Below are 22,475 nucleotides of genomic sequence, written 5' to 3'. Positions count from 1 at the left end.
GCCCCAACTTCCATTCCATTCATTGCCAAGGTTGCAGGAGCCGAGTAATGATGTCTCTAATGGGACTACTGAGATGAAGGCATAAGCAAACACAAAAGATTATATTAACAGTTGTACGGCAGGTCTCATAAAAGTACTTGCGTGTGCAAATGACCACCAGTGCAACTGGCGCATGCACAAGTCTAGGAAATATAATAAGGATTGTTTTTACACATGAATTTCGGCAATTCATTGATATCATGTTAGTGATGACTCTGATTGGTTCGTGTACACCTGAGCTACATGATTAAGGAACTGTACAATGTAATAGACGCTACTAATCACAACTAGGTAGTCTTATCAATTAAGATTATCTGTTTAAAAACCGCTTGCGTTCATATCTACCTTTCAGTGTGGTGAATGATCTTGGCGGACGGTACAGTGCAATATCGATAAACAAATAATTAATAATTGACAGTTAAAACAAACAAGCCGCAAGACTTATGTTCCTGTACAAATAAAGTAAGTACATGTATTATATGTGAAATGCATTGTGTTATTATCTGATAATTTGTAATTAGTGTCGTATGTAATTTCTCTAAGGTGAACGGTAAATACTTAGCTCTTTATAAATGGGTTATCGACTTGCCTTATAACTTATAATATAAGCATCGAACGGCAAAGCGATTTTTCTGTGTTGACTATTTTTTTTTATAATTATTAATTTTTGCCTTGAATCTTGTGCGTTAATTAGGTATCTTAACAAATTTACTGCACATATCTCCCTAATTTCCGCTAGGTGCTTCAAGCTCTTCTTCGCTCAGTCTTAAATGAAAATAAGCGTATAATAGTGGTTTCTAGTATCTATCTAATGCTGTAACGTTACTCACAGTGTAGCGTTCGATGCTTTGGGCGAAGATCTTAAAATGATTGAACTAATAAATAGGTACGTCTAAGATATCGGGCGAGCGTCTGAAAAACACTTATAATACGTTCAAGGGACTAAATCTGTTAAGTAGTTAGACTATTGGTAAAAATAGTACTTACATTTGATGCAACTATGTACAAAACACCTATGTTACTTATTAATTTCCATTATTAACTAATCGAATCAATGTGATTTCTAAATTGATACAAATAATTACCCCTAGAGCACTATTGTCTCAAGGTATTTAATGAGTTTTCGAAAAGAATTAAACTTTATGTTTTGTCAGATTTTTTAATAACGCGTAATATTTATACCTACATAAATATCTTTTAATTTGAAGGGCTACGTAAGTATATTTATTTCAGTAAATTAAATCTAAACTAATCTTATTCTTTGTTTATATAAGCATTCAAAACATCGCAGAATACGGAAGGCACAGAACTAGCAATTATTAGTTCTAAATAATAGTGGTGAAAAATTAAGTTGACTTCGGTATCGATAAGTTAACCTTTTAAACTGTTTTATTTTTAACCCATGAGACACCCTGCATGCCACAGTGGTGCGTAACTAATTTAAGTAAGTATCCGAGATTTGTCAATTTTTGTTACTAGTTTCGATCAATTTTTAACGTAGGGTACTTTTTCTAAAGTACCTACCCCAAATTTTCGTTGATTCTGTGACATGTTAATTACCTGGGCGATGGAACTTCCCACAGGCTACCAGTAAAACTTGAAAACACATGATTTACCAAAGCTGCGTCCAATCCAAATAAATAAGTATCACGGGACAAATTACACCATTTGACATAGTCCCATACAAAGCAAAACTTGTATTATGGATACTAGGCAACGGATAAACACACTTATATAGATAAATACATACTTTACACATATTCCACGTCCAAGACGCGAGAACAAACATTCGTATTATTCATACAAATATCTACCCCGGCCGGGGATCGAACACGGAACCTCAAGCAACATAGTCAGGTTCTTTAACCACTTGGCTCTCCGGTCGTCAATCTAAAAGATCGATCGATCGATCGATTTTAGATCGATTGCTCGCTCCCTAAAACCCCCACATGGCAAATTTAATCCAAATCGTTAGTGTCGATTCCGAGATCCCCAAAATAAATAAAGCTAAAAGATTCGTCAGGCATAACTCTTTTATAACGATAGAATTGCCTTGAAATGATTAAATTATGACCGATATGAGTCAAATAATCTCCTCTTTTATAGCCCTGTCTGTCTTGTTAGTAGACGAAGCATGTTCGCATTTTGAATAATAAGGATAATACGACATAAATTTAACGTATATTTACCATAAAGCACTTACCTACAACGGGAGTTGCCTTAATCCTATGGCTTTGGCTTTTATCGTTACACTTCATTTACTTGCCATTTTTCTTGGATATCGTGGCATATATGTAGGTAAAGTCGCCATCATAGCAACAGAGCTAAGTGTTCAAAAATATTGTGTTCAAATATAAAAATGTGTATAAAAATATATTCTGGACACAACACTATCGTGCGTTGTTAGATATTTTTGAGCACCAGTGTATCTACAAAGTTCTTGATGCCGATGGCGATTGTACATAACACGCATATATACCGTACCCACATCAACATAAGTACTTACAGAACATAAGGCATCTAATCTAGAATGAAGTTTTTCGTCTGAGAGTTAAACGTGACTGCTATAGCTCAGCACAATACCAAGATGAAATGGTAGTGGGCACGTTACAATGCTGCAGAACATGGCAGTCGGGGCAGACTGGTTCTTTGGTGGAGACCGCGTGTCGGCCAATTTAGTGTAGGGAAACTGTAAGGCAGTGTAGTGTAGCTAAGGTGAGAGGAACGATGATAACCATAAACCCGCGGGCAGAAATCGGAGCCTCGGAGGAGAAGAGCTGAAGTTCGAACTCAGTGGCGTGCCAAAGGAGAGGCCTATGTATACCTATACTAACATAGGCTGAAGATGAAGAAAATAAAACTGTATCACTGTCAAAACTGTGTTTTGCAGGTGGTAGGACCTTGTGCAAGGTCCGCCCGGATTGCTACCACCATCTTGCTCGCTAATCCTGCCGTGAAGCAGCAGTGCTTGCACTGTTGTGTTTCGGCGTGGAGAGTAAGACAGCAGGTGAAATTACTGGCACGTGAGGTATCCCATCTTAGGCCTCTAGGTTGGCAACGCGTCTGCAATACCCCTGATGCTGCAGATGTTTATGAGCGGTGGTGGTCTCTTACCATCAGGAGACCCACTTGCTCGTATACCATCCAGTCGTATAAAAAAAAACAAACACAAAACTGTCAAAATGCGAAACACAACAAAAAAAATTCTATGCTCTATCATCATCATCACATCATATTTTTTTATATGTGAGTGCCATCTTCCGTCATAAGTGCTTTATAATATTTGCAGTGAAAGCGTAAAAAGTTTTAGGGAACCTATTAACAAAGTTAACGGATTTTATTCACACTTTCTTGTAAAATTATCGCCGCCATTCAAATCCAATTATATCGATATAATATTTTTTTTATCTTCTCAGCCTCCTCCTATCGGAGGATTTCCGGTAGTTTTTCGATGTTCACAAGTGTTTTTTATAGCCTCAGAGTTCTGATAATACGAGTATTACAAGTAATTACGTAGGTACATTACATTACATTTCTTCTCCATTAAATTTCACATGTTGCTTGGCATATTCACAGAAACTTCTTGGCAAACAGTTTTTTTTAAAGAATCGTTCTTTCTGTAATCACCTGCAATGCCTACTTGATAATCCGTAGTAATCTTGAAGATACATTTAAGGTACTTAGTTTGGGAATTACCTGTTGCTGAAGTAGATATTTATTAAATAAGAATAAATTCATGGAAATACTATTTTTAAAATATTTACCTATAGATAAAGTGACGACATTTTTCTTATATTTCTTACGATCGCGATCTACACTTAACATTTAGACATAAATACGCAAGAGATAAGATCTAGATTAAATACATTCCATTTCCATCATCTTTTAATAATTTCAACTATAAATAATTCCGTGAAGATGAATATGTAGATGATTGCCGCATCTCTTTTTAGGGTTCCACAGTCGACTAGGTACCCTTATAGTTTCGCCATGTCTGTCCGTCTGTCTGTCTGTCCGTCTGCGTCTGAGATCAGAGACCGTTAGTACTAGAAAGCTGTAATTTAGCATGAATATACATACCTATCAGTCACACCGACAGTGGTAAAATAAAAAAAATATATTTTTAGGGTACCGCCCATAGACGTAAACTGCGGGTGATTTTTTTTTCTCGGCTAACCCTAGGTATAGTGTGGGGTTGGACAGGTCTTTTAAAACCATTGGGGGGTTGCCAGGACGATTTTTCGATTCAGTGATCTGTTTGCGAAATATTCAACTTTAAAGTGTAAATTTTCATTAAAGTCGAGCGTTCCCCCCTCTACCATCTAAAATCTAAACTGTTGGGTGGAAAATTTTGAAAAAAAAAAACGGAATGGTAGTATAGTAAGTACATCAAATTTACAAGGCAAATTATAACGGCTAAGATTGCTTGAGAATTATTAGTAGTTTAAGAGTAAATAGCAGCCTAAGGTCTAAGATATACCTAAACTTGGAAGATTTCGTACACAACACGAGTACGAAATCCTTAGAAAAATATTACTTGACTTTTTCCTAATGGCTACGGAACCCTATCTTAGCCGGTATTTTTTCTAATAATAAAATACTTCGATATTTATCAAGGCAAAACTAATTCTGCAGTAGGTAAATATGATAAAAAAAAACTTTTGAAGTGTGCTAAATTAAAAGGATTATTCGACGCTCATGCCATTATTGTTTCTTCCTAGTCGCGATTCTGCACAATATGGATTCCACACATTTGCTTTTGATCACATTCCTTATTCTTCGCAGTCATTAGTTTTATACAATCCGGTTTCTTCCTAGTCGCGATTCTGCACAATATGGATTCCACACAGTTGCTTTTGATGACATTCCTTATTCTTCGCAGTCAGTAGTTTTATACAATCCGGTTTCTTCCTAGTCGCGATTCTGCACAATATGGATTCCACACAGTTGCTTTTGATCACATTCCTTATTCTTCGCAGGTAGTAGTTTGATGTACCTCGACGAAAATCAGTTAAAAAGTTTTGTTTAGGCATGTTGATATCTGTAAATGAGGCAAAGGGTGCAAAGTGTAGAAGAATTGGTAAGATTTTATGATAATAACCCATGGTTAATTTACACACACGGAAAAACATAGATTAATATTTAATAACGGTAATGAAATATTTCATAACCATTCTTTAATATTCATTACCGTTTATGCTAGAGTGAATGTGGTGTGAGTGAATATGACTGTAATGACGAGAATGGTGATACATTTTCATTACTCATTCATTGTACCTTTACTCCTCAAAAGCAAACGTAATCTTAATTATAATTATTCAGTTACCCAGAAAAAATGGTAATGAAAAAAATGCGTACCATATTAAAGAATAAAGAATGTGATCAAAAGCAAATGTGTGGAATCCATATTGTGCAGAATCGCGACTAGGAAGAAACCGGATTGTATAAAACTACTGACTGCGAAGAATAAGGAATGTGATCAAAAGCAACTGTGTGGAATCCATATTGTGCAGAATCGGGACTAGGAAGAAACCGGATTGTATAAAACTAATGACTTAAGGAATGTGATCAAAAGCAAATGTGTGGAATCCATATTATGCAGAATCGCGACTAGGAAGAAACAATAATGGCATGAGCGTCGAATAATCCAAATTAAAATACATTTCGGTTAAACTCAGTCTTGTTAGTAGCGCCAATATCTATGGAACTGTCAAGCTTAGTTCCTAATCCGCACTGGGCCCGCGTGGGAACTACGGCCCAAGCCCTCTCATTCTGAGAGGAGGCCTGTGCCCTGCTGTCGGACGTATATAGGCTGGAATGATGATGATGTCAAGCTTAAGCAGACTTTAAATCTAAGAATATTAATTACCTACCGAATGATGGTTCATCACAACTTCATTTAACCAGTTACTTACACCAGTAAAATGATAATTTAAAGAAAAAATATTTCGTGTGTCATTTATCCGATTTTTTAATGGACATTTTTTAAAAAAATTACAAATTTTATGTTATCTTCAGTTGTAACTACGAGTAGGTACGGTACGAGTATACTTTGTAGGTTATAAATATAATTATAACGGAATCTTCTTTAACTCGTTCTTTTACCACTTCTTATTGCTGTATTGATACGAAACCTGGCAATTATACGTAGTTTTCTGTGATAGTTCTAGTGACAAAAATAGGTACTAAAGTAGCCCCGTCGAGCCGATCTGATGATGGAGCCGGAAGCTAGATACTGGAACTCCAAGACAGAGCGACATAAGTTCTTCATCTAATCGTGCCAGCTCAAGCTCGTTGGAATGGTCATAGAGTGTATTTGAACCAAAGGCTACAACGAATTTCGAAAATCAAAGTTCGTATCGTACCGTCCCTCTCACTCGCGTGTCACTAATATTAGCGTCAGAGGGACGGCGCGGCAGAATACGAAGTTCAAATTTTGCACTTCCTAGTATAGGTCCTGTTTTCATGGTCTGACGATAGAGCAGTTACCATTAAAACGTATTTTTTAGTTTTTTAAAGTACCATTTTTTTATTTTCTTTTTTTTGTTTTAGCTCGGCGTGGAAGAGCCGTCTACTGCCATGCTGCCCACACTCAGATTTCTGGTTTTCGCACTATCCGTTTCAATTTCGTCCGCTTCGGCCACAGAGGACTTTAGTAAGTATCCAATTTTATGTTTGTCACCCGCACTTTGAAGCATGTACAGTCACCAGCATTAATATCTGCCACAGCGGAGCGTGCGAAAATATCTGACACGTCCTTCCGGCCCTAGAAATAGAGTCGTATCAGATATTTCTGCACGCTTGTTGTGTCAGATATTGGTGCTTGGTGGCTGTACTCGTAAATCTACTGCATTCCTCGTCTAATTTTTTTTCATTACCATAATTTATAATATATGCAACATGCAAATACGTTTTTTATTTTAATTTTACCGGTGAAACTCAAGTTTTATTTCTTTTGAGTACCTAGTTGGTTTACATCACTAATTGCTGCAGTTAATGTGTAAGAATGTATAAATGTACTTTAATTGATGGACTTTAGCCTTCGCTTTCGCTATTTTGGAAGGTGATGGGCGGAGCTATCATGGGATTTATATTTAGGTACCTCGCCTTAAAATTTTCTATTGACGTCTTGAAGTTCATAAATGCCATTGATATGTGGACTGCACCTTTAATCAAATACTTTTCAGTCCAAGAAGGATGTAGGTAATTTTTTTTAAGTGGCGCATTTTGCGGTGCCTATAGGTACTAATAAATAGCTGCAGTCAGCAAAAAAAATTGGACACGCTTCTACGCCGTTAACAATAAAGACGTATTCAGTTTTTTTTTTCAAATTTTTGCTTACAAGTTAATGAACTCGACTGTACAATTAAGCATTGTTAACATGCATAGGCACATGATATAGCTTTTATTATTAACCACAAACATGTGGTTATGTTTTAACATTCGGCTGTTCGTTTACACAAATTTCGCTGAATACTGACCACCATTCAGATGACTAAATATCTGATAGTGATAGATAACGTTTCACTAACACTTGTTTGTCCACTTGAAAAACTTGTTATAGAGCCAAAAGGTGTTAATCCATGTTTATGTCAATGAAAATGAACGATTTCCGATGCCATTAAATATCAATGCTAGTGGTCTATGTATATTGGTCGATAAGTTATATTTCAAATGCTTCTGCTTTAGCTACCTTCCGTATGATTATTATTGTAATATTATAGGATTTCGTCTCCGTTGTTCTTATCTTGATCGCATAGTGATTACAATAAATAAAAAATGTAACAAATCCAAGTTTATAGAAAATATGATTCAATGTTTACCTATTTCCAAAAAGTGTTCTTTAAGGCAATGTGGTTTAAGGTAATTTATTAGTTCCTTTTTAAAGTATAGCGTAGGTGCAATCGCGTATAACGACAATTTTTGTGGTACAGTCACCAGCACCAATATCTGACACAACAAGCGAGCATAAATATCTGATACGACTCTATTTTTAGGGCCGGAAGGACGTGTCAGATATTTTTGCACGCTCCACTGTGACAGATATTAATGCTGGTGACTGTACCTACAAATAATGAATAATAAATATATGAATAAATGTAAAATACATTTTTATTTTTTGCAGCATTAATACATTGAAATGTTAGCTTTGATGAGAGTTCTTCTGTATTAGTAATATACCTAACTACAAAGGCCAAAATACGCATTATTTATTACTTAGGATATAAATAAAAAAAATTAAACAATGTTTTCATTAGTAAATATAATAAATGTCTTCAAATAAAGAAAGAAAGAATATATTTATTTACTAAACTTCGGCACAACAAAAACAAAAATAAGCTAAAAATAACGAACAACCTTATATAATCTTATATATTAAACAGAAGAAAGAAATAAAGGAAAAATTGAAGGTGCCAATTAAATAAATACTCAACACCATTGAGTCAATAAGCTGGATTTGGGATTTGTGGTTAAATCCATTACAGTAACGAGCTTGGTTGCTGTGGTGAAACATGAATTTTGAATGCGTGACACTGAAATCAGACCTCTAGCAGTTTGAACAATGTGAACCGGCCTTTACCGTTATCTAGAGTGAGAAAATATAGCGTGTTGAAATTCAGGAGTCGATTGGTGAGGACTATAGTCCACTTCAACGATACGCAAGACTCGTGTCGGTTGCTGAAACAAAGTTCAATTAATAAAATATTAGATTGTACAACTAGAGCATAAAACGAGCCATTTTACCCGAGCCGTTCATATAGGCACCCGAGCTGGTACGGCGAGGGTGAATAGACACGTCGAGGGGAAAATGGGTTTAATGCTCGAGTTTTACACTCTGCTTTTCACTTCGATTGCGAGGAGATGAAATAACAACAGTGGAAACATTGTTCACTTACTAGGTACCTTTTATTTTATGCATTGCTAAATAATTATAAATATTTGATTAAATTTTATTTAATTGATTGATTTTTTTAGTTTTATAGAGATTAAAAACGATTTAAAATATATAGAAACTTTTTTGTTTGTTGCTGTTTGCTGCGGCCTGATTGCTTTGGTCTCAGAGGAAGATTTTATTTTATGCACTAGAGCATAAAAAGTCATTTTAAGTCGCCTAGATCCAGCATAAATACGAATTTTACGAGCATGCGAAGTGAAAATAATATTGTGATTGACATGATTCAAACTGTGGCCGCCTTAAATTTTTTGACAATCACATAATTTTATTACTGGCGTTAAAGTGAAGATTTTTTATTTAACACCAGGCAAAAAAATACTTAGGTACAATTAAACAGTAAAAGAAAATAAATATATCTGGACGAGACGACACTACCTCAATGCATAAGAGTGTTGTACCAACTAATTTACTAGTACTGTTGATCTAACAATAAATATTTATGGCTTTACCACAAATAATTTATTTAAACACCCCTTAGAAATGACGGTTCTCTGTGATAGTTCACATGTACTCGTATCAAACATACTCAACGGTTGACTTAGTTAGCGTGCATAAATATCTGACACGACTCTATCTCTAGGGTCGGTAGGATGTGTTAAATTTATTTGCACGCTTCGCTGTAGCAGATATTAACGCAGGTTACTGTAACTACTAGAGGTTGTTAACAAGTACAGTCACCAGCACCAATATCTGACACAACAAGCGTGCATAAATACCTGATACGACTCTATTTCTTGGGCCGGAAGGACGTGACAGATATTTTTGCACGCTCCGCTGTGGCAGATATTAATGCTGGTGACTGTACCTACCACAAACCATATAAAAATCACCTATAAAACAAATTTAAATCGTTTCAGATGTCACTAATGAGCCGGTGTTCTTAGCGGGTTTGAAACGAAATGGCGAAATAGTTTATATGAGGGAGGAGCTAGCGCATAAGCTAGAGGAAGAGCGGGAGACATGGCACTGGACACCATGGATGCGTACACGCATCGACCTCAGCGACAACGTGCTGCGCGAAGCCGACTGCGTCGAAGCGAACTCCATTGAGAGCTTCCCTGAAGGCCCATTTACTGGTCTGTACACTTTTGTTTACCTCTATTATATTTTCCCGATCGGTTGGCCCCAGCCGAAACCTGCGGCCTAATTAAATGTGCATCAAGTTAGTAATGATTTAGTATCATTAAATTGAATGTCTCCGGTTACAGCACAATATGATATTTACATTCTCGTACTTTAGTAACACGTGTAAAAACAATACCTATGCCATTTCTCCCTTATTATTTATTATTGAGAGGACGCTCATCAAACGCTAAACAAACGTAAAAACATAATAATTAAGAATAACAATTAGAAACACACACAATTAGGCAAAAATATCTCTGTGTAGGTGCTAAAAAATTAGGTACATTCAAGTGCAAAAATATGTATCTATTCGAACCACTCAAAAATATGTTTACCACGGCCTTATTACGCCGGAATAAGAGTCTATATTTTTTAAGGGTTAGATAAGTCCATATTTTTGAACTCGACTGTACCAATATATTTAGAGCTGATAGTACCCGACTTTAAGAGTAAATAAAAACCATAAAATACAAAAAAAGTTCATGTTAGTTTTTTTTGGAGAAATACTTTTGGGAAAAATATTTGCTACCAAAAATCAACCTTAATGATCTTATCATACAGTTGGCCACTTCGCGATACCTTTAAAATAATAATAAAAAAAATCATAAGTAAGATAATAGTACTTTATCTACACCCATATAGTAAATCCTCAATTATGTGTTCAAAAACCATAGGTAATAACCAGCATTTCAACATTGGTTTCTATTATGAACACGGCTGTATCGTAATTAGATTAGAGATTATTATCGGAGATTTCATACATCATTACAGCATGGGGGGGGGGGGCGACCACGTGCAGCAGCACCTACCTAGTTCTCGTTAATGCAGGTCATTCTCAATGGTTCTTGAACACATGATAGAGGATTTAATATATGGATATAGATAAAATATTGTATGCAACTGTACGTAATTAGGCCTTAAAACACTCATGTGACCCTAACTCGTGTTTTAAGGACCCCTATTACGATACAGTTGCATAAAATACTAGTGCGTGATTAAGTAAATCACAGATTGCAGTATAGGAGTAGAAAAAGTATTGATATCTAATTTGTTATAATATATTAAAAAATGACAGCATACCTTAATAATGACCACGACCATTAAAGCTATTGTTATAATTTAGATGACCAGTTGCTACGAGGTGCCTTCCTTTTGTACGCCTTGTTCGGGATATACGCATTTACGCTGTTGGCTTTGGTGTGCAACGATTTCTTCATTCCTTGCGTGGAACTGATATGCGAAGATTTGAAAATACCTCAGGTGAGTTTCCACCACAGAAAAGTAATAAGAGGAGTAGAAATGCTATCGTGTACGTGCACACATTACCTTTCACAATCGATGTCGCCAGTTTAGAGCCTCTCCCGCTGTCACTGAGCACAAGTTTCTTATTTTTTTCATAAGTTTTAGTTGGTCTTGGTACTCACCAGGGCCAGATGTAGGGGAGGGCAACCGGGGCTAGCCCCGGGGCCTCCACAAAAGAGGGGCCCCCACATCGGAGATATTGGTTTTTTTTTTCAAATTCCGACGAGTAAACACTAGTAAAAAACAACTATTCATTTATGTATATTTATTCTATTTATATTGGGCGCTCCACTCCTTTGTTGCCCCAAGGCCTCCAGACCTCTAAATCCGGCCCTGGTTCTGGCTCACAAATAAAATACAATGCTTTTCGAATCCTTATCCTTTAGCCATCTCTGCAATAATCCAGTGACTAGTAACCTAGTGACAGTTTGGGTTTCAACTTCCGTTTACGGTTTTTATTTATTCGTGATCAAAATTATATCCTCGAGGATTCCACATTCGACTCGCGGTAAAATATTTCGGCAAAGGGAATCAGCCAATTGGACACCATTCAGGGTAGTATGTTTTTTTGTAAGTAGGTGTTTTGAGCGTATTGTCATGCATGAGTTTTCATTTTCGCTCAAAATACCTTACAGGATTTACTTACTTGAAAGTTTGAGATTGTAAACGACAAAGTGAAAAATTCATGAACACTTAGGTATTTGATATTTTTTATAAATTTACTACCCATTATTGTATCTACGTAGGAAATTACCGGAATAGATGGTGGTTTCCAAGGCAAAATTACTCGTCTTTAAATACTTTATTGCAATATTTTTCAGAACTCACTAGCTAGGTTTACATTTAACCTCGAGAAACGTAGAAAGTAATCAAATTCTGACAGATTTTTCGTTTTCATTTTCCGAAGTAAATAAATAAACAAAACATAATTATCTTCTGCATTTAACACAACTTTAAAACATTCAGTCGAGTGAAAAATGTTGTTTGTTAGGTATAATTAAATGTCATAGGATCGAAATAATTTTATGTTTGAAGGTGTGGTGAAGTGGTTTTACGTAGCTATTTTTTCCCAAAATTTTCTCTAAATACTGTCATGAACTTTTTTTAATGTTTTTAATATTTAGTTTAGTTTTTAATAAAATGTACTCCAAAAGCTGTGTACTATCAGTTCTAAAAATATTGGTACCTAATTTGTTAGCCCCTTATACAGAGATTTTTTGCAGTTTATCCACTTCTCCACTTGACAGCCCGGAGTGCGAGATCAATATGCCTCCAACCGTCCGGGTTTTTATCGATGTAGGCAACGCATCGCACGTTCACAATTTTCTAACTACAATAATAAAATCCTGTTTTTAGATATTTCTGAGCAGTCGGATGTGTTTTGATTACGTGTTGCATGCTTATAAGTAGATAGGTAAAAATTTACTGTGAAAATGGTCTGCTTATTGAACGATTTGGTCTAGACGCTACTTCTACGAACTTGGTTATTTGTAATCCAATTTCAGTAGCACATTTTCAACTTTAAATGAAGGTAAACCTATATTATATTATTATAAGTTCTGGAAATAATGCAAGATGAAACAAATTCTCTCAATATACCCCACGCAACAAGTATCTAGCCTCGTCTTGGAAAACACTATTTATTCTTGTAGCTTAATATGCATAGTATACTCAACGTCAATCTATTTATACAAACTTGTGGTTAATAAACTAATACATTTTAATATGAAAAATATGACCTGAACCATTCTTCATTTTGACCTCTAACATAACGTTTTTAGAAAATGATTGTGCCTTGAAAGAAAAATAAATTGTTTAATTTTATATTCGCTGTATGACAGAACGTGGCGGCAGCGACGTTTATGGCGGTGGCCACTTCTTTTCCGGAGTTCTTCGTGAACGTGATCGCTACTTTCGTCACGGAGTCCGACATGGGAATTGGGACTATAGTCGGTTCGGCCATCTTCAACGCCCTAGGAGTCGGCGCGGTTGGCAGTCTTGCTGCCATTAGGGTAAGTTAAGCCATGTTCAACTAAGTTTCGCATTAATAAATAGTAAAGAAATCTCAAAGTGAGTATTTTGATAGCACACTAAAGTTTTTAGAACTACTTCATGGAATGCCTAATAAATTATTCTGGGTTTTTTCTGACGATATGGATTAACTTGATTGTCCTTCATTTGTTTCGTCCTATTTTTTTTCATAAATATGTTCAAATAACTTTGGTTATCATTGAACTACTTACACAAATATTTCAAGCACTGATTAGTTCCAAATTGTATATGATAATTAAGTATTTAAAAGGTTCAATTACTGATAAGATATTCGATCGTGATATTTGAGACTAAAATCGTATTTTTTGTTTCAGCCGATTAAAATTGAGATGTCACCTGTGACAAGAGATGTGCTGATTTATATGATTAACGCTAGTGTGTTGGTAGCAGTAGTTTGGGACGGCCAGGTTGACTGGTACGAGGCCTTGGTCCTTGCGATCCTGTACGTGCTTTACTTTATCCTCATGTTTAACAGCGTACGACTGTTTGGGTTCATAGAGAGGCGGTTTCTAAGATGCTGTAAAAGCAGAGGTGAGTGTAAGTAATTAAAGGCAAAACATTATATCTTAGTCAAATACACCCGCAATTCATTTGCTAGGTTACTGGTTAATATTTTTTTCAGACTTAAGCGTCTATATATTTACCCTTTGGCTTTACAAGATAGTCAATTAAGTCTCTGTCAAGCGCGAAATTGTTTGTGCAAAACCAGGGCTTGAAAAATATACGACATGCGTATTTTTACTCGTAGACTATTCCTTTTTTGCTGAAGTTCAAGTCACGATTCGTGATTCGCTTTTTGTAATAGAGCATTTATTAAAAAAAAAATGATGTAAAAACAACGAGAATTTTTTCTATTTTAGCTAACGAACGGAAAACTATTCAAAACGCAGAATCGGACAAACCCGTGGAAGAGGGTGTCGATAACAAGGCCTTCGACGGTACTGAAACCAATGGACCAACCGGAAAAACCTTAGATGACGGTAATTTACTGAATATTATTTATCGCGACAATATAGGTCAAATTAACAGCGCTTTAACTTAGTAGGTATTCAGTTATTTAGCTCCTAAAGTTTTAACACTTGGATAGATATTTAGTACTTCAAAAAAAGGAGGAGGTTATCAATTCGGTTGTTTTTTTATGTTTGTTACCTCAGAACTCCGTCATTTATGAACCGATTTGAAATTTTTTTTTTCGTTCGTCTAGGAATGCTTTCAATTAGGTCCCATAAGCACCAAGTCAGGATCTGATGATTGGATCCTAAGGAAATCGAGGGAACTCTTCAAATATTGTAAGAACGCCTATGGTAATTTCGATTTATTTAGGAGTACCTCGTGCATTTGCTCTTGAAAATCATCATTTGGTGAAGTGGAACTGATGATGAAGACCAAATTTGACCAATGGAGCGACTACTCAATAACAAGTACATACTTCACGGGTTGAATTTGAATTACTTTAACGCAGTTGTTAAGCAATTTAAGCTCATCGTAATTCATATGGTGAAATGGAACGGGTGATGAAGCACCAGGACTCCTCAATGATGAACGTCTCTGCATCGGAATAAGCAATTTTTCGTAAAAGGTGACGAGCAGTTGACACTAAACTATTGTATCTTAGATCTTTTACACTAAAAAGCGTGAAAAAAAATTATAACAAAAAATAGAACCGACTACAAAAAACCATGAAAATAATTTTCTACCACTCTGAAGTCGGTGCCTCAGCACGAGCCAGCAGGAGTGATTGAAGCCTTATATACCTACTCATATAGTTGTAGGTGAGGTAGACGATTACAGGTCCACTCCTGCTGGCTCGTGCTGAGGTACCGACTTCACAGAGTGGTAGAAAATTATTTTCATGGTTTTTTGTAGTCGGTTTTATTTTTCGTTATATATTTTTTTTTGATATATCTATTTACTGCTTACTAAAGCATAATTATCTATGTATGTGGATAGCATGTGGATAGTCAAAGTTTATTGGATTTTCATTTTACTTATGATTTTAATTAAAACAGGAGCCTTTAAATGAAGTTGTGGTTACGCATACCTATGTTATGAAAGGTTGTGTTTCCATTGATACCGAGCAAAACAAGGACGTGGAAAATTTACCGATTACATTATTTAAAATCATATCTTGCCCAGCTCTTTTTTTATCGTGGTTGGTCAGTAACTCATGACACAGTTCCTCTTCGCATCTATGGAAAAGCACCTTAACACCGGTTTCATACTCCAATATTGTTGATTTCGTTTTAGACCGGTATGTCTTGGACTGAATAAGTGCGCGGCACTGCACTGATTTCACACAAAGATAAATTCGATTTCCTTTTCAATTTCAGATGAAGCTGCTGTTAAACCAAACAAAAGTATCTTCAGATTTCCAAAGGGGAAGTCATGGTTGTATATAATTTGGTGGATGTACACATGGCCTATCAAGTTAATACTCGGGTTCACCGTACCGTCGCCCGTGACGTATCGCAAGTTCTACCCATTTGCCTTTTTTATGTGCATAGTTTGGATTGGAACAACGTCTTACTGCGTCACGTGGAGCATGACTGTTATAGGTGTGTTATCTGATTTGATGACAATCTATTTGCTAAGCTTAGATTAATTAGTATTTTTTGTTATTTATCACACGTCAATATAGTACTTTAATTTTACTAATAACCTTCGCAATCCCAGTAAATATTTTCCTTGCTATCGTGTTACATGCTTTTCCAGTCTATGTGAAGGTATTGCTAAGTAAAGTTATTTTTTTATTTGGTATAAAGTTGTGAACATCCGATTAATGTCAAAACACGGAAATTGTCTATGGTTAAATATATATAAGTAACCTGATGTTATAAGGCTTACCTGGTTAATTTTATGAAACTTCTGCCCCTTTGAAATTCGATTTGAAATTTCCGGATTTTTTTTCGACGTTTGCTTTAATGTTGATTGCCCATTTTCGGTATTTTTAGGGTTCCGTACCTCAATTAGCAAAAAAAGGAATCTTTACAGGATCACCCGGTGTCCCCCGGATCCGCAGGGTCCGCCCGGATTGCTACCACCATCTTGCTCGCTAATCCTGCCATGAAACAGCAGTGCTTGCACTGTTGTGTTTCGGCGTGGAGAGTAAGACAGCCGGTGAAATTACTGGCACTTGAGGTATCCCATCTTAGGCCTCTAGGTTGGCAACGCATCTGCAATCCCCCTGGTGTTGCAGGTGTCTATGGGCGGTGGTGATCTCTTATCATCAGGAGACCCACTTGCTTGTTTGCCATCCAGTTGAATAAAAATAAAATAAATAAATAAAATAAATAAATCACTTTGCTGTCTGTCCGTCCGAATCCCCAAAGATGTTTTAATTGCAAATTGCCAGGGAGGGAATCAAAACCTATAGGGTTCTTCCAGTTATCTTAGAAACTTGAAATTTGGCGTGAAAGTAGCTCTAATAGCACAGCCATTAGCTTATCTCTATATGTTTGCAGTGTAGGGTAATTTTAGATGGTTAATGCATCTAAAATTACCCCACAATGCAAACATTTTAATTAGGAGAGTCGCTCTACTAATACTGGATATTCATAGACGCCTACAGATTTGTGCGGAACCCTTGATGCACGAGTCCGAATCGCACTTGGCTGGTACTTTCAATAAATTAAAGCTTTCAAGGTGAAATGTCAAATAGGCTGCATGATGACAGGGCCAAAGTGCTTAGAGTCTTATCAGCAAATCGTGGCAGCATGAAGTGGCGGCATGAAATAAAAACCGGCTGAGAGCGTGTCGGATACGCCCAAAATAGGGTTCCGTAGCCAAATCAAGTAATATTTTTCTAAGGATTTCGGAATCTTCCAAGTTTAGGTATATTTTAAACCTTAGGCTGCTTATTACTCTTAAACTACTAATAATTTTCAAGCAATCTTAGCCGTTATAGTACTTAGGTACTACCATCCTGAATTTTTCCACCTAACAGTTTAGATTTTAGAGGGGGGGGGGACGCTCGATTTTAATGATTTTTTTCGATTTAAAGTTGAATATTTCCCAAATTGTCCTGGCATTCCCCCAATAGTTAAAATCCAACCATACCCCACACTATTGGGTTAGTCGAAAAAAAAATACCCCACTTTACGTCTACCTACACTATCACTTTCATCATCACGGACATTGATGAATGAGGAATGGTTCAAGTTCCTCTTCTGTTATTACATTTTGTCGTTTTATTTGTAAGCATTTTTAATATTGATCAACCGTTTCGTGCGAATGTGCTACGTTTTTCAAAATTCGATTATAATTTATGTACTGTGGGGACTGTAACTTGGTAAGAGCTTATATGTATAGGTACTGGGGATCTACGCGCGTGACTTTAAACTGATATGAAATAAACGAAGTTATTGTTCCGCTGATTCAGATTTATTGTAGAACTTGGTAGAACTTATAAATACATTCACATAGATAGTTCCGGCCGCTCAAGCTGTCGGGAGCAATCTGCCCTCCGACCTGTATACCGCTGTCAATCGTTTTAAAGTCAAATTCTAGAAACATACAATAAAAAAATACTACCATTATACATAATAAAGTCAATCTAATCTGCCAGGTAGTCAGTTTTACCACCTGCCAGCGGTATACAGCCTAGTTCCTACAGTACATTGCTCCTTGCCAGAATAATTTTTAGGGTAAAAAGAACGATGTTTGCTTTACATTGCTTGAGCAAGGACTCAATGGGAACTCTTTAGCACTAAATACCTACTCCCTGTTCCTCCTGTTTAAGTACCTAATTAGTTTGCACAGAAACAGTAAGTAAAGAGTTAATTACTAACGCCTTCATTTTTAATGTGTTCTTTATTAACACATTCCCGATTTAGCATGAAGCTTTGAAATTGTATACGTAAACAAGGGGGAAAAATTTTAAAATCGAGAGTTGCGAAATTTAATCTGAAAATGGTAAAAATTCGTCTAAATTTGAAATATGAGAAGAGTTATATAAAACGACTGGTATAATTCGTAAAATTTTGTACAATGATTTATAAAAATGGCTCGTAGTTTCTAAACTCTCTCTCCGCTCTCTATGTTGCTAGAGTTATTCAGAACAAATTTTACTCCCAACGTTTACGCTGGTTGTAAACATCTTGTAGTTTGTTTGCTAGATTTTGTCGAATAAAGCTGAAAGTATAGACGAACTAGCTTTAACCCGTGGCTTCACACGCGTACAGTTTGATTAATTCGAGTTAATACTTGACAGATGGGCGTGCCTTCAGTCAATTTTCAACTTTGTCGTCATACAAATAAAGCCATTTTTAGTATACCGCTACCCACGTTTACAGATTATGTAAAAACTATTTTATTTGTATGACCTCAAAGTTGAAACCTAAACTTAGTAGATTCCAAACAAAATACAAAATTCATAGAAAAATACGTATTACTACATTTTATCGTAATGGCTACTGAACCCTATCTTGGGCGTATCCGACACGCTCTTGACCGACTTTTTTCATATTTTAGGTCACACGTTCTTTATTCCTGATTCGGTTATGGGCATGACATTTTTGGCGTTTGGCGGCTGCTTACCTGAAGCCTGTTCAATATTCATCATGTCTAGAAAAGGTTAGTAAAAACTCGTAAATAAAATTATACTAGTAAGCTGCAAGGTGTGTGATCGTCAAATGAGTAGTGCGCGAGAAAAATTGCTTTGTACGAGTGCACAGCGCGATTCCACTTGTGACGCGTTGTTTATTTTACACAAATTTCAAGCTTTAGCCAAGAGCAGTGCACTTGAATCGTCCGCGTATTCGAAAACCCAAAGAATTGCCGCACCCACTCATTTGTGTTGAATTAGGTTATTAAGTAGGTATATTCAGAAATTGCTCTACACTAAATTTATAGTCGAAATTTCTCTACACTAAATTTATGACTAGTAGTAGTTTTAAAAGGCAGATACACTAACCTACTCGGGAAGTGTGATTAAAAATTGTTTTATTATTACACACGTATCTTTACCAAAGGTAGATGTGGGGTAATATGACGAATTGTTAAGCAGATCTAGAACCAACATGTGGTCGTATGAAAACCTCAGTATTAATACAAGTGTATTAAATGATTAACGAGTTATATAGGGATATCCGTGATAACCAGCGAAATAAATAGATCGTGATCGCGTATTAACTTGTTATCGTCTTTGATGATTTGATAAAATCATCATCATTATCTCTTGTTTTTTATTTATTGGTCTTATCGTAAGTAATAATTTTATCTTTTTTTGGATGTAAGTGGCGAGTTGTCGTTTATTGTGGCGGTCTAAGGGGGAGGCCTTTGTTCAGCAGTGGACGTCTTCCGGCTGATGATGATGATGATGATTGGGAATTCATCTATTTAAATTCTGTCCTATTAAAAAGATAAAGTAGGTACAGAAGTATCATTGTGAACGCGTGTGCTACTACCTATATAGCTGATTTTTCACATCAATCTTTTCGGACACGGAAGCTGCTAAATGAATTAAGTACTTATGTGGTAGGTACTCTTACTTAGTCAACGATTCCAACAAATGGCTAAAAATATAGATGTGCTCAGTATGGATTTAAAATGTATTCTAATGACGAAAACCAAGTTTTTTGGAGAAGAAACTAAATATCGCGCTTCGTAAATTTTATTGTTTTCAGCGTAACAATACCTGGAGACATCACGCATGTTCATCTAGGCCTTTAGCGTAAACGTTACGCTGCGAGCGAAGTTCTGTCCCGCTCTTATGTACCTATAGCGTGCGAGTTAGGGGATCAACATTTGCAGTACCTACTTACTTACCACATTTATCATTTAGACACTGTGTTGTGTTAACTTCTTAATTAGTATCCATACTAATATTATAAATGCAAAAGTGTGTGTGTGTTTGTATGTATGTGTGTATGTTTGTCAGTCTTTTACGCCGAAACGGAGCGACGGATCGACGTGATTTTTGGCACAGAGATAGTTTATGGGCCAGAGAGTGACAAAGGCTACTTTTTATCCCGGAAAAGTGCACAGTTCCTAAGGGTAGTAACTGCATAAGTTTTTTACTGGTCTCTGTTATTGGAATCAGCCTATTTGCTGTTGCTAGCTCTTGGTATAAGTAAATATGGAATTAAGTCCGGTAAAAGGTAATACTTTACAATATAAGCAAGGGAACAAATCCGTAGATATATCACTGATAGAAAACAATGAATAATGGATAATGAAAATAGTAAGATGTGACTTGTACATTAGGTAAGAGTTATTTTTAAATATAAACAAACACACTGTGTCTTAAAATTAATAATAATTAGTCTGGAATATATCAGCAAATGATTAGGCAAGGCAAGATTGACTGAACCCTCCTGGAACTGTTCAGGATGTTTTAAATGACACATGCTTTCATACGCTGATTAGTATTCAAAATGTGAAGTATAAAAGAAGAAGTATAAAAGAAGGTAGCCTTTTGAATCAGAAATTACATTAATATAAAGGATGTATTTTGACCGCACGTGCAACTAATTCCTTAATAAATGCTATAATTATTCTAAAAACGAATTTGGATAATCGGATAGCGTCATTTTTAATTCTTTTATCATACCCCAAAACTTAAAGATAATTCTGCAGCCAAGCGAATTCGCATTTAATAGCTGGAACACATTAAACGACGTTATCTACAACAAATATTTTCTTTGCAGCCAGTTTAGCCAAATGGTTTGTTGACACGTTGTGTTTTGTTTTAGGGGAAGGCGGTATTGGAGTTTCAAATGCTTTGGGTGCGAACTCCCTGGCGATCCTATTTGCCTTGGGATTGCCTTGGCTCATCAAAACCCTGACGCTACTCGGTCAAGGCGAAGAAGCTGTGGTATACATCAACTCCAACGGAATCGACTTCGTCATTGGCTCCCTACTCGTAGCTGTCTCCTGCCTGTGGATCGTTTTGTTCATAGGAAAGTTTACTCTTAGAAAGAGCGTCGGTGCTGTCTTAGCGGTTCTGTATATAACCTTCATCACCTTTGCCATTTTGGTCGAGTTGGGCATCATCTTGGACCGCATGGATGCTTTCTGCTAATACGCTGTTAGTGCCCGTAAGGCAACATGTTAAATGAGAACAGACCACTGACGGCAATGCAAGAACATGGATGCTTGGAATAATGCTTACATGGTTCAGTAGGATGTGGTCTTCTAACCGGTGCCAAATGGACAGAATGGCATGAACTGAAACGATGCCCCAGCATTGTTATGGAACTACTTGTAATATGAGCTGTTACTATTCGACAAAAATATTTTTTAAGACTTTCGAGCCCTTTGCGAGCATCTTCGATCAACAATACCGAAGATACCAGTGTTTAAATGTTGTCTCTTTATATAAAACAATTCAGTTTGTTAGTGAGATTTTCTATTTTAATTATTCTTGAAAGTTGATACTAATATTATTTCGTGAAGAAAGGTCGACGAGTAAATAATATTCTGTTACGCAGGTTTGTGACCCTTTCACTAGATATAATAATTATGTATAATTAATTACATTAGGTTGAGATAAAAAACTGTTGTACATACTATAACCTGTGTTTATTGCATAGTTTTTTTTTTTTAAATAGCGACGTCTCCAGTGGCCAGCATTTAAATTTGCTGTTAATTAGTACTTTATTAAAAATATAAGTGTTCATTGTAATATGTATCGAAATTTTAACGTGTAAGCTTATTTACGTATACGTAAAGGTAATATCTCTACTACTCTATGGTCTTAGAAATAATTATACCGAGTACCAGAAACTACTTAGTATTTTGCTCTATAACGCAGGTGGACGTTCTTCCTAAGTATATTATTTCTTTGAAAGGCTACAAAAGTGTTGTCCTATTGATAAGAGTTTATTTTTTATGGTTGGAAAATTGGCGAGATTATTCGTTATTGTGCGTCTTAATATATTTATCGAATTTAGTTTGGTAAGTACGTACCTGTACTTAAATTGAAAACATATCTCGCTGATCTCAAGTTGATACAATTTTAACTATTTTTACGAAATGGAGGAAAGGTAGTGGATGTTCCCGG

At 36.0% G+C, this 22,475-nt stretch overlaps 1 protein-coding gene across 2 annotated transcripts; it reads left to right on the top strand.

Annotated features, from left to right (window-relative positions):
* The first annotated feature begins 391 nt into the window (after positions 1-391).
* On the top strand, positions 392-22,201 carry LOC141435602 (sodium/potassium/calcium exchanger 5-like). Of its 2 annotated transcripts, none has more exons than XM_074098344.1 (10): positions 392-501; positions 6,592-6,694; positions 9,853-10,071; positions 11,244-11,380; positions 13,264-13,434; positions 13,789-14,005; positions 14,335-14,454; positions 15,805-16,029; positions 18,944-19,045; positions 21,166-22,201. In XM_074098344.1, the coding sequence occupies exons 2-10, from the start codon at positions 6,619-6,621 to the stop codon at positions 21,492-21,494; spliced, it is 1,596 nt and encodes a 531-aa protein (XP_073954445.1). In that variant the 5' UTR covers positions 392-501; positions 6,592-6,618; the 3' UTR covers positions 21,495-22,201. The 2 variants fall into 2 exon arrangements, with proteins under 2 accessions (XP_073954445.1, XP_073954435.1); XM_074098334.1 differs by having other exon boundaries at positions 13,789-14,011.
* Positions 22,202-22,475: the final 274 nt, after the last annotated feature.

This window comes from Choristoneura fumiferana, chromosome Z (assembly GCF_025370935.1).
Source record: "Choristoneura fumiferana chromosome Z, NRCan_CFum_1, whole genome shotgun sequence".
NCBI classification, from domain to species: Eukaryota; Metazoa; Arthropoda; class Insecta; order Lepidoptera; family Tortricidae; genus Choristoneura; species Choristoneura fumiferana.
This window is presented reverse-complemented; position numbering and strand designations above follow the sequence as displayed.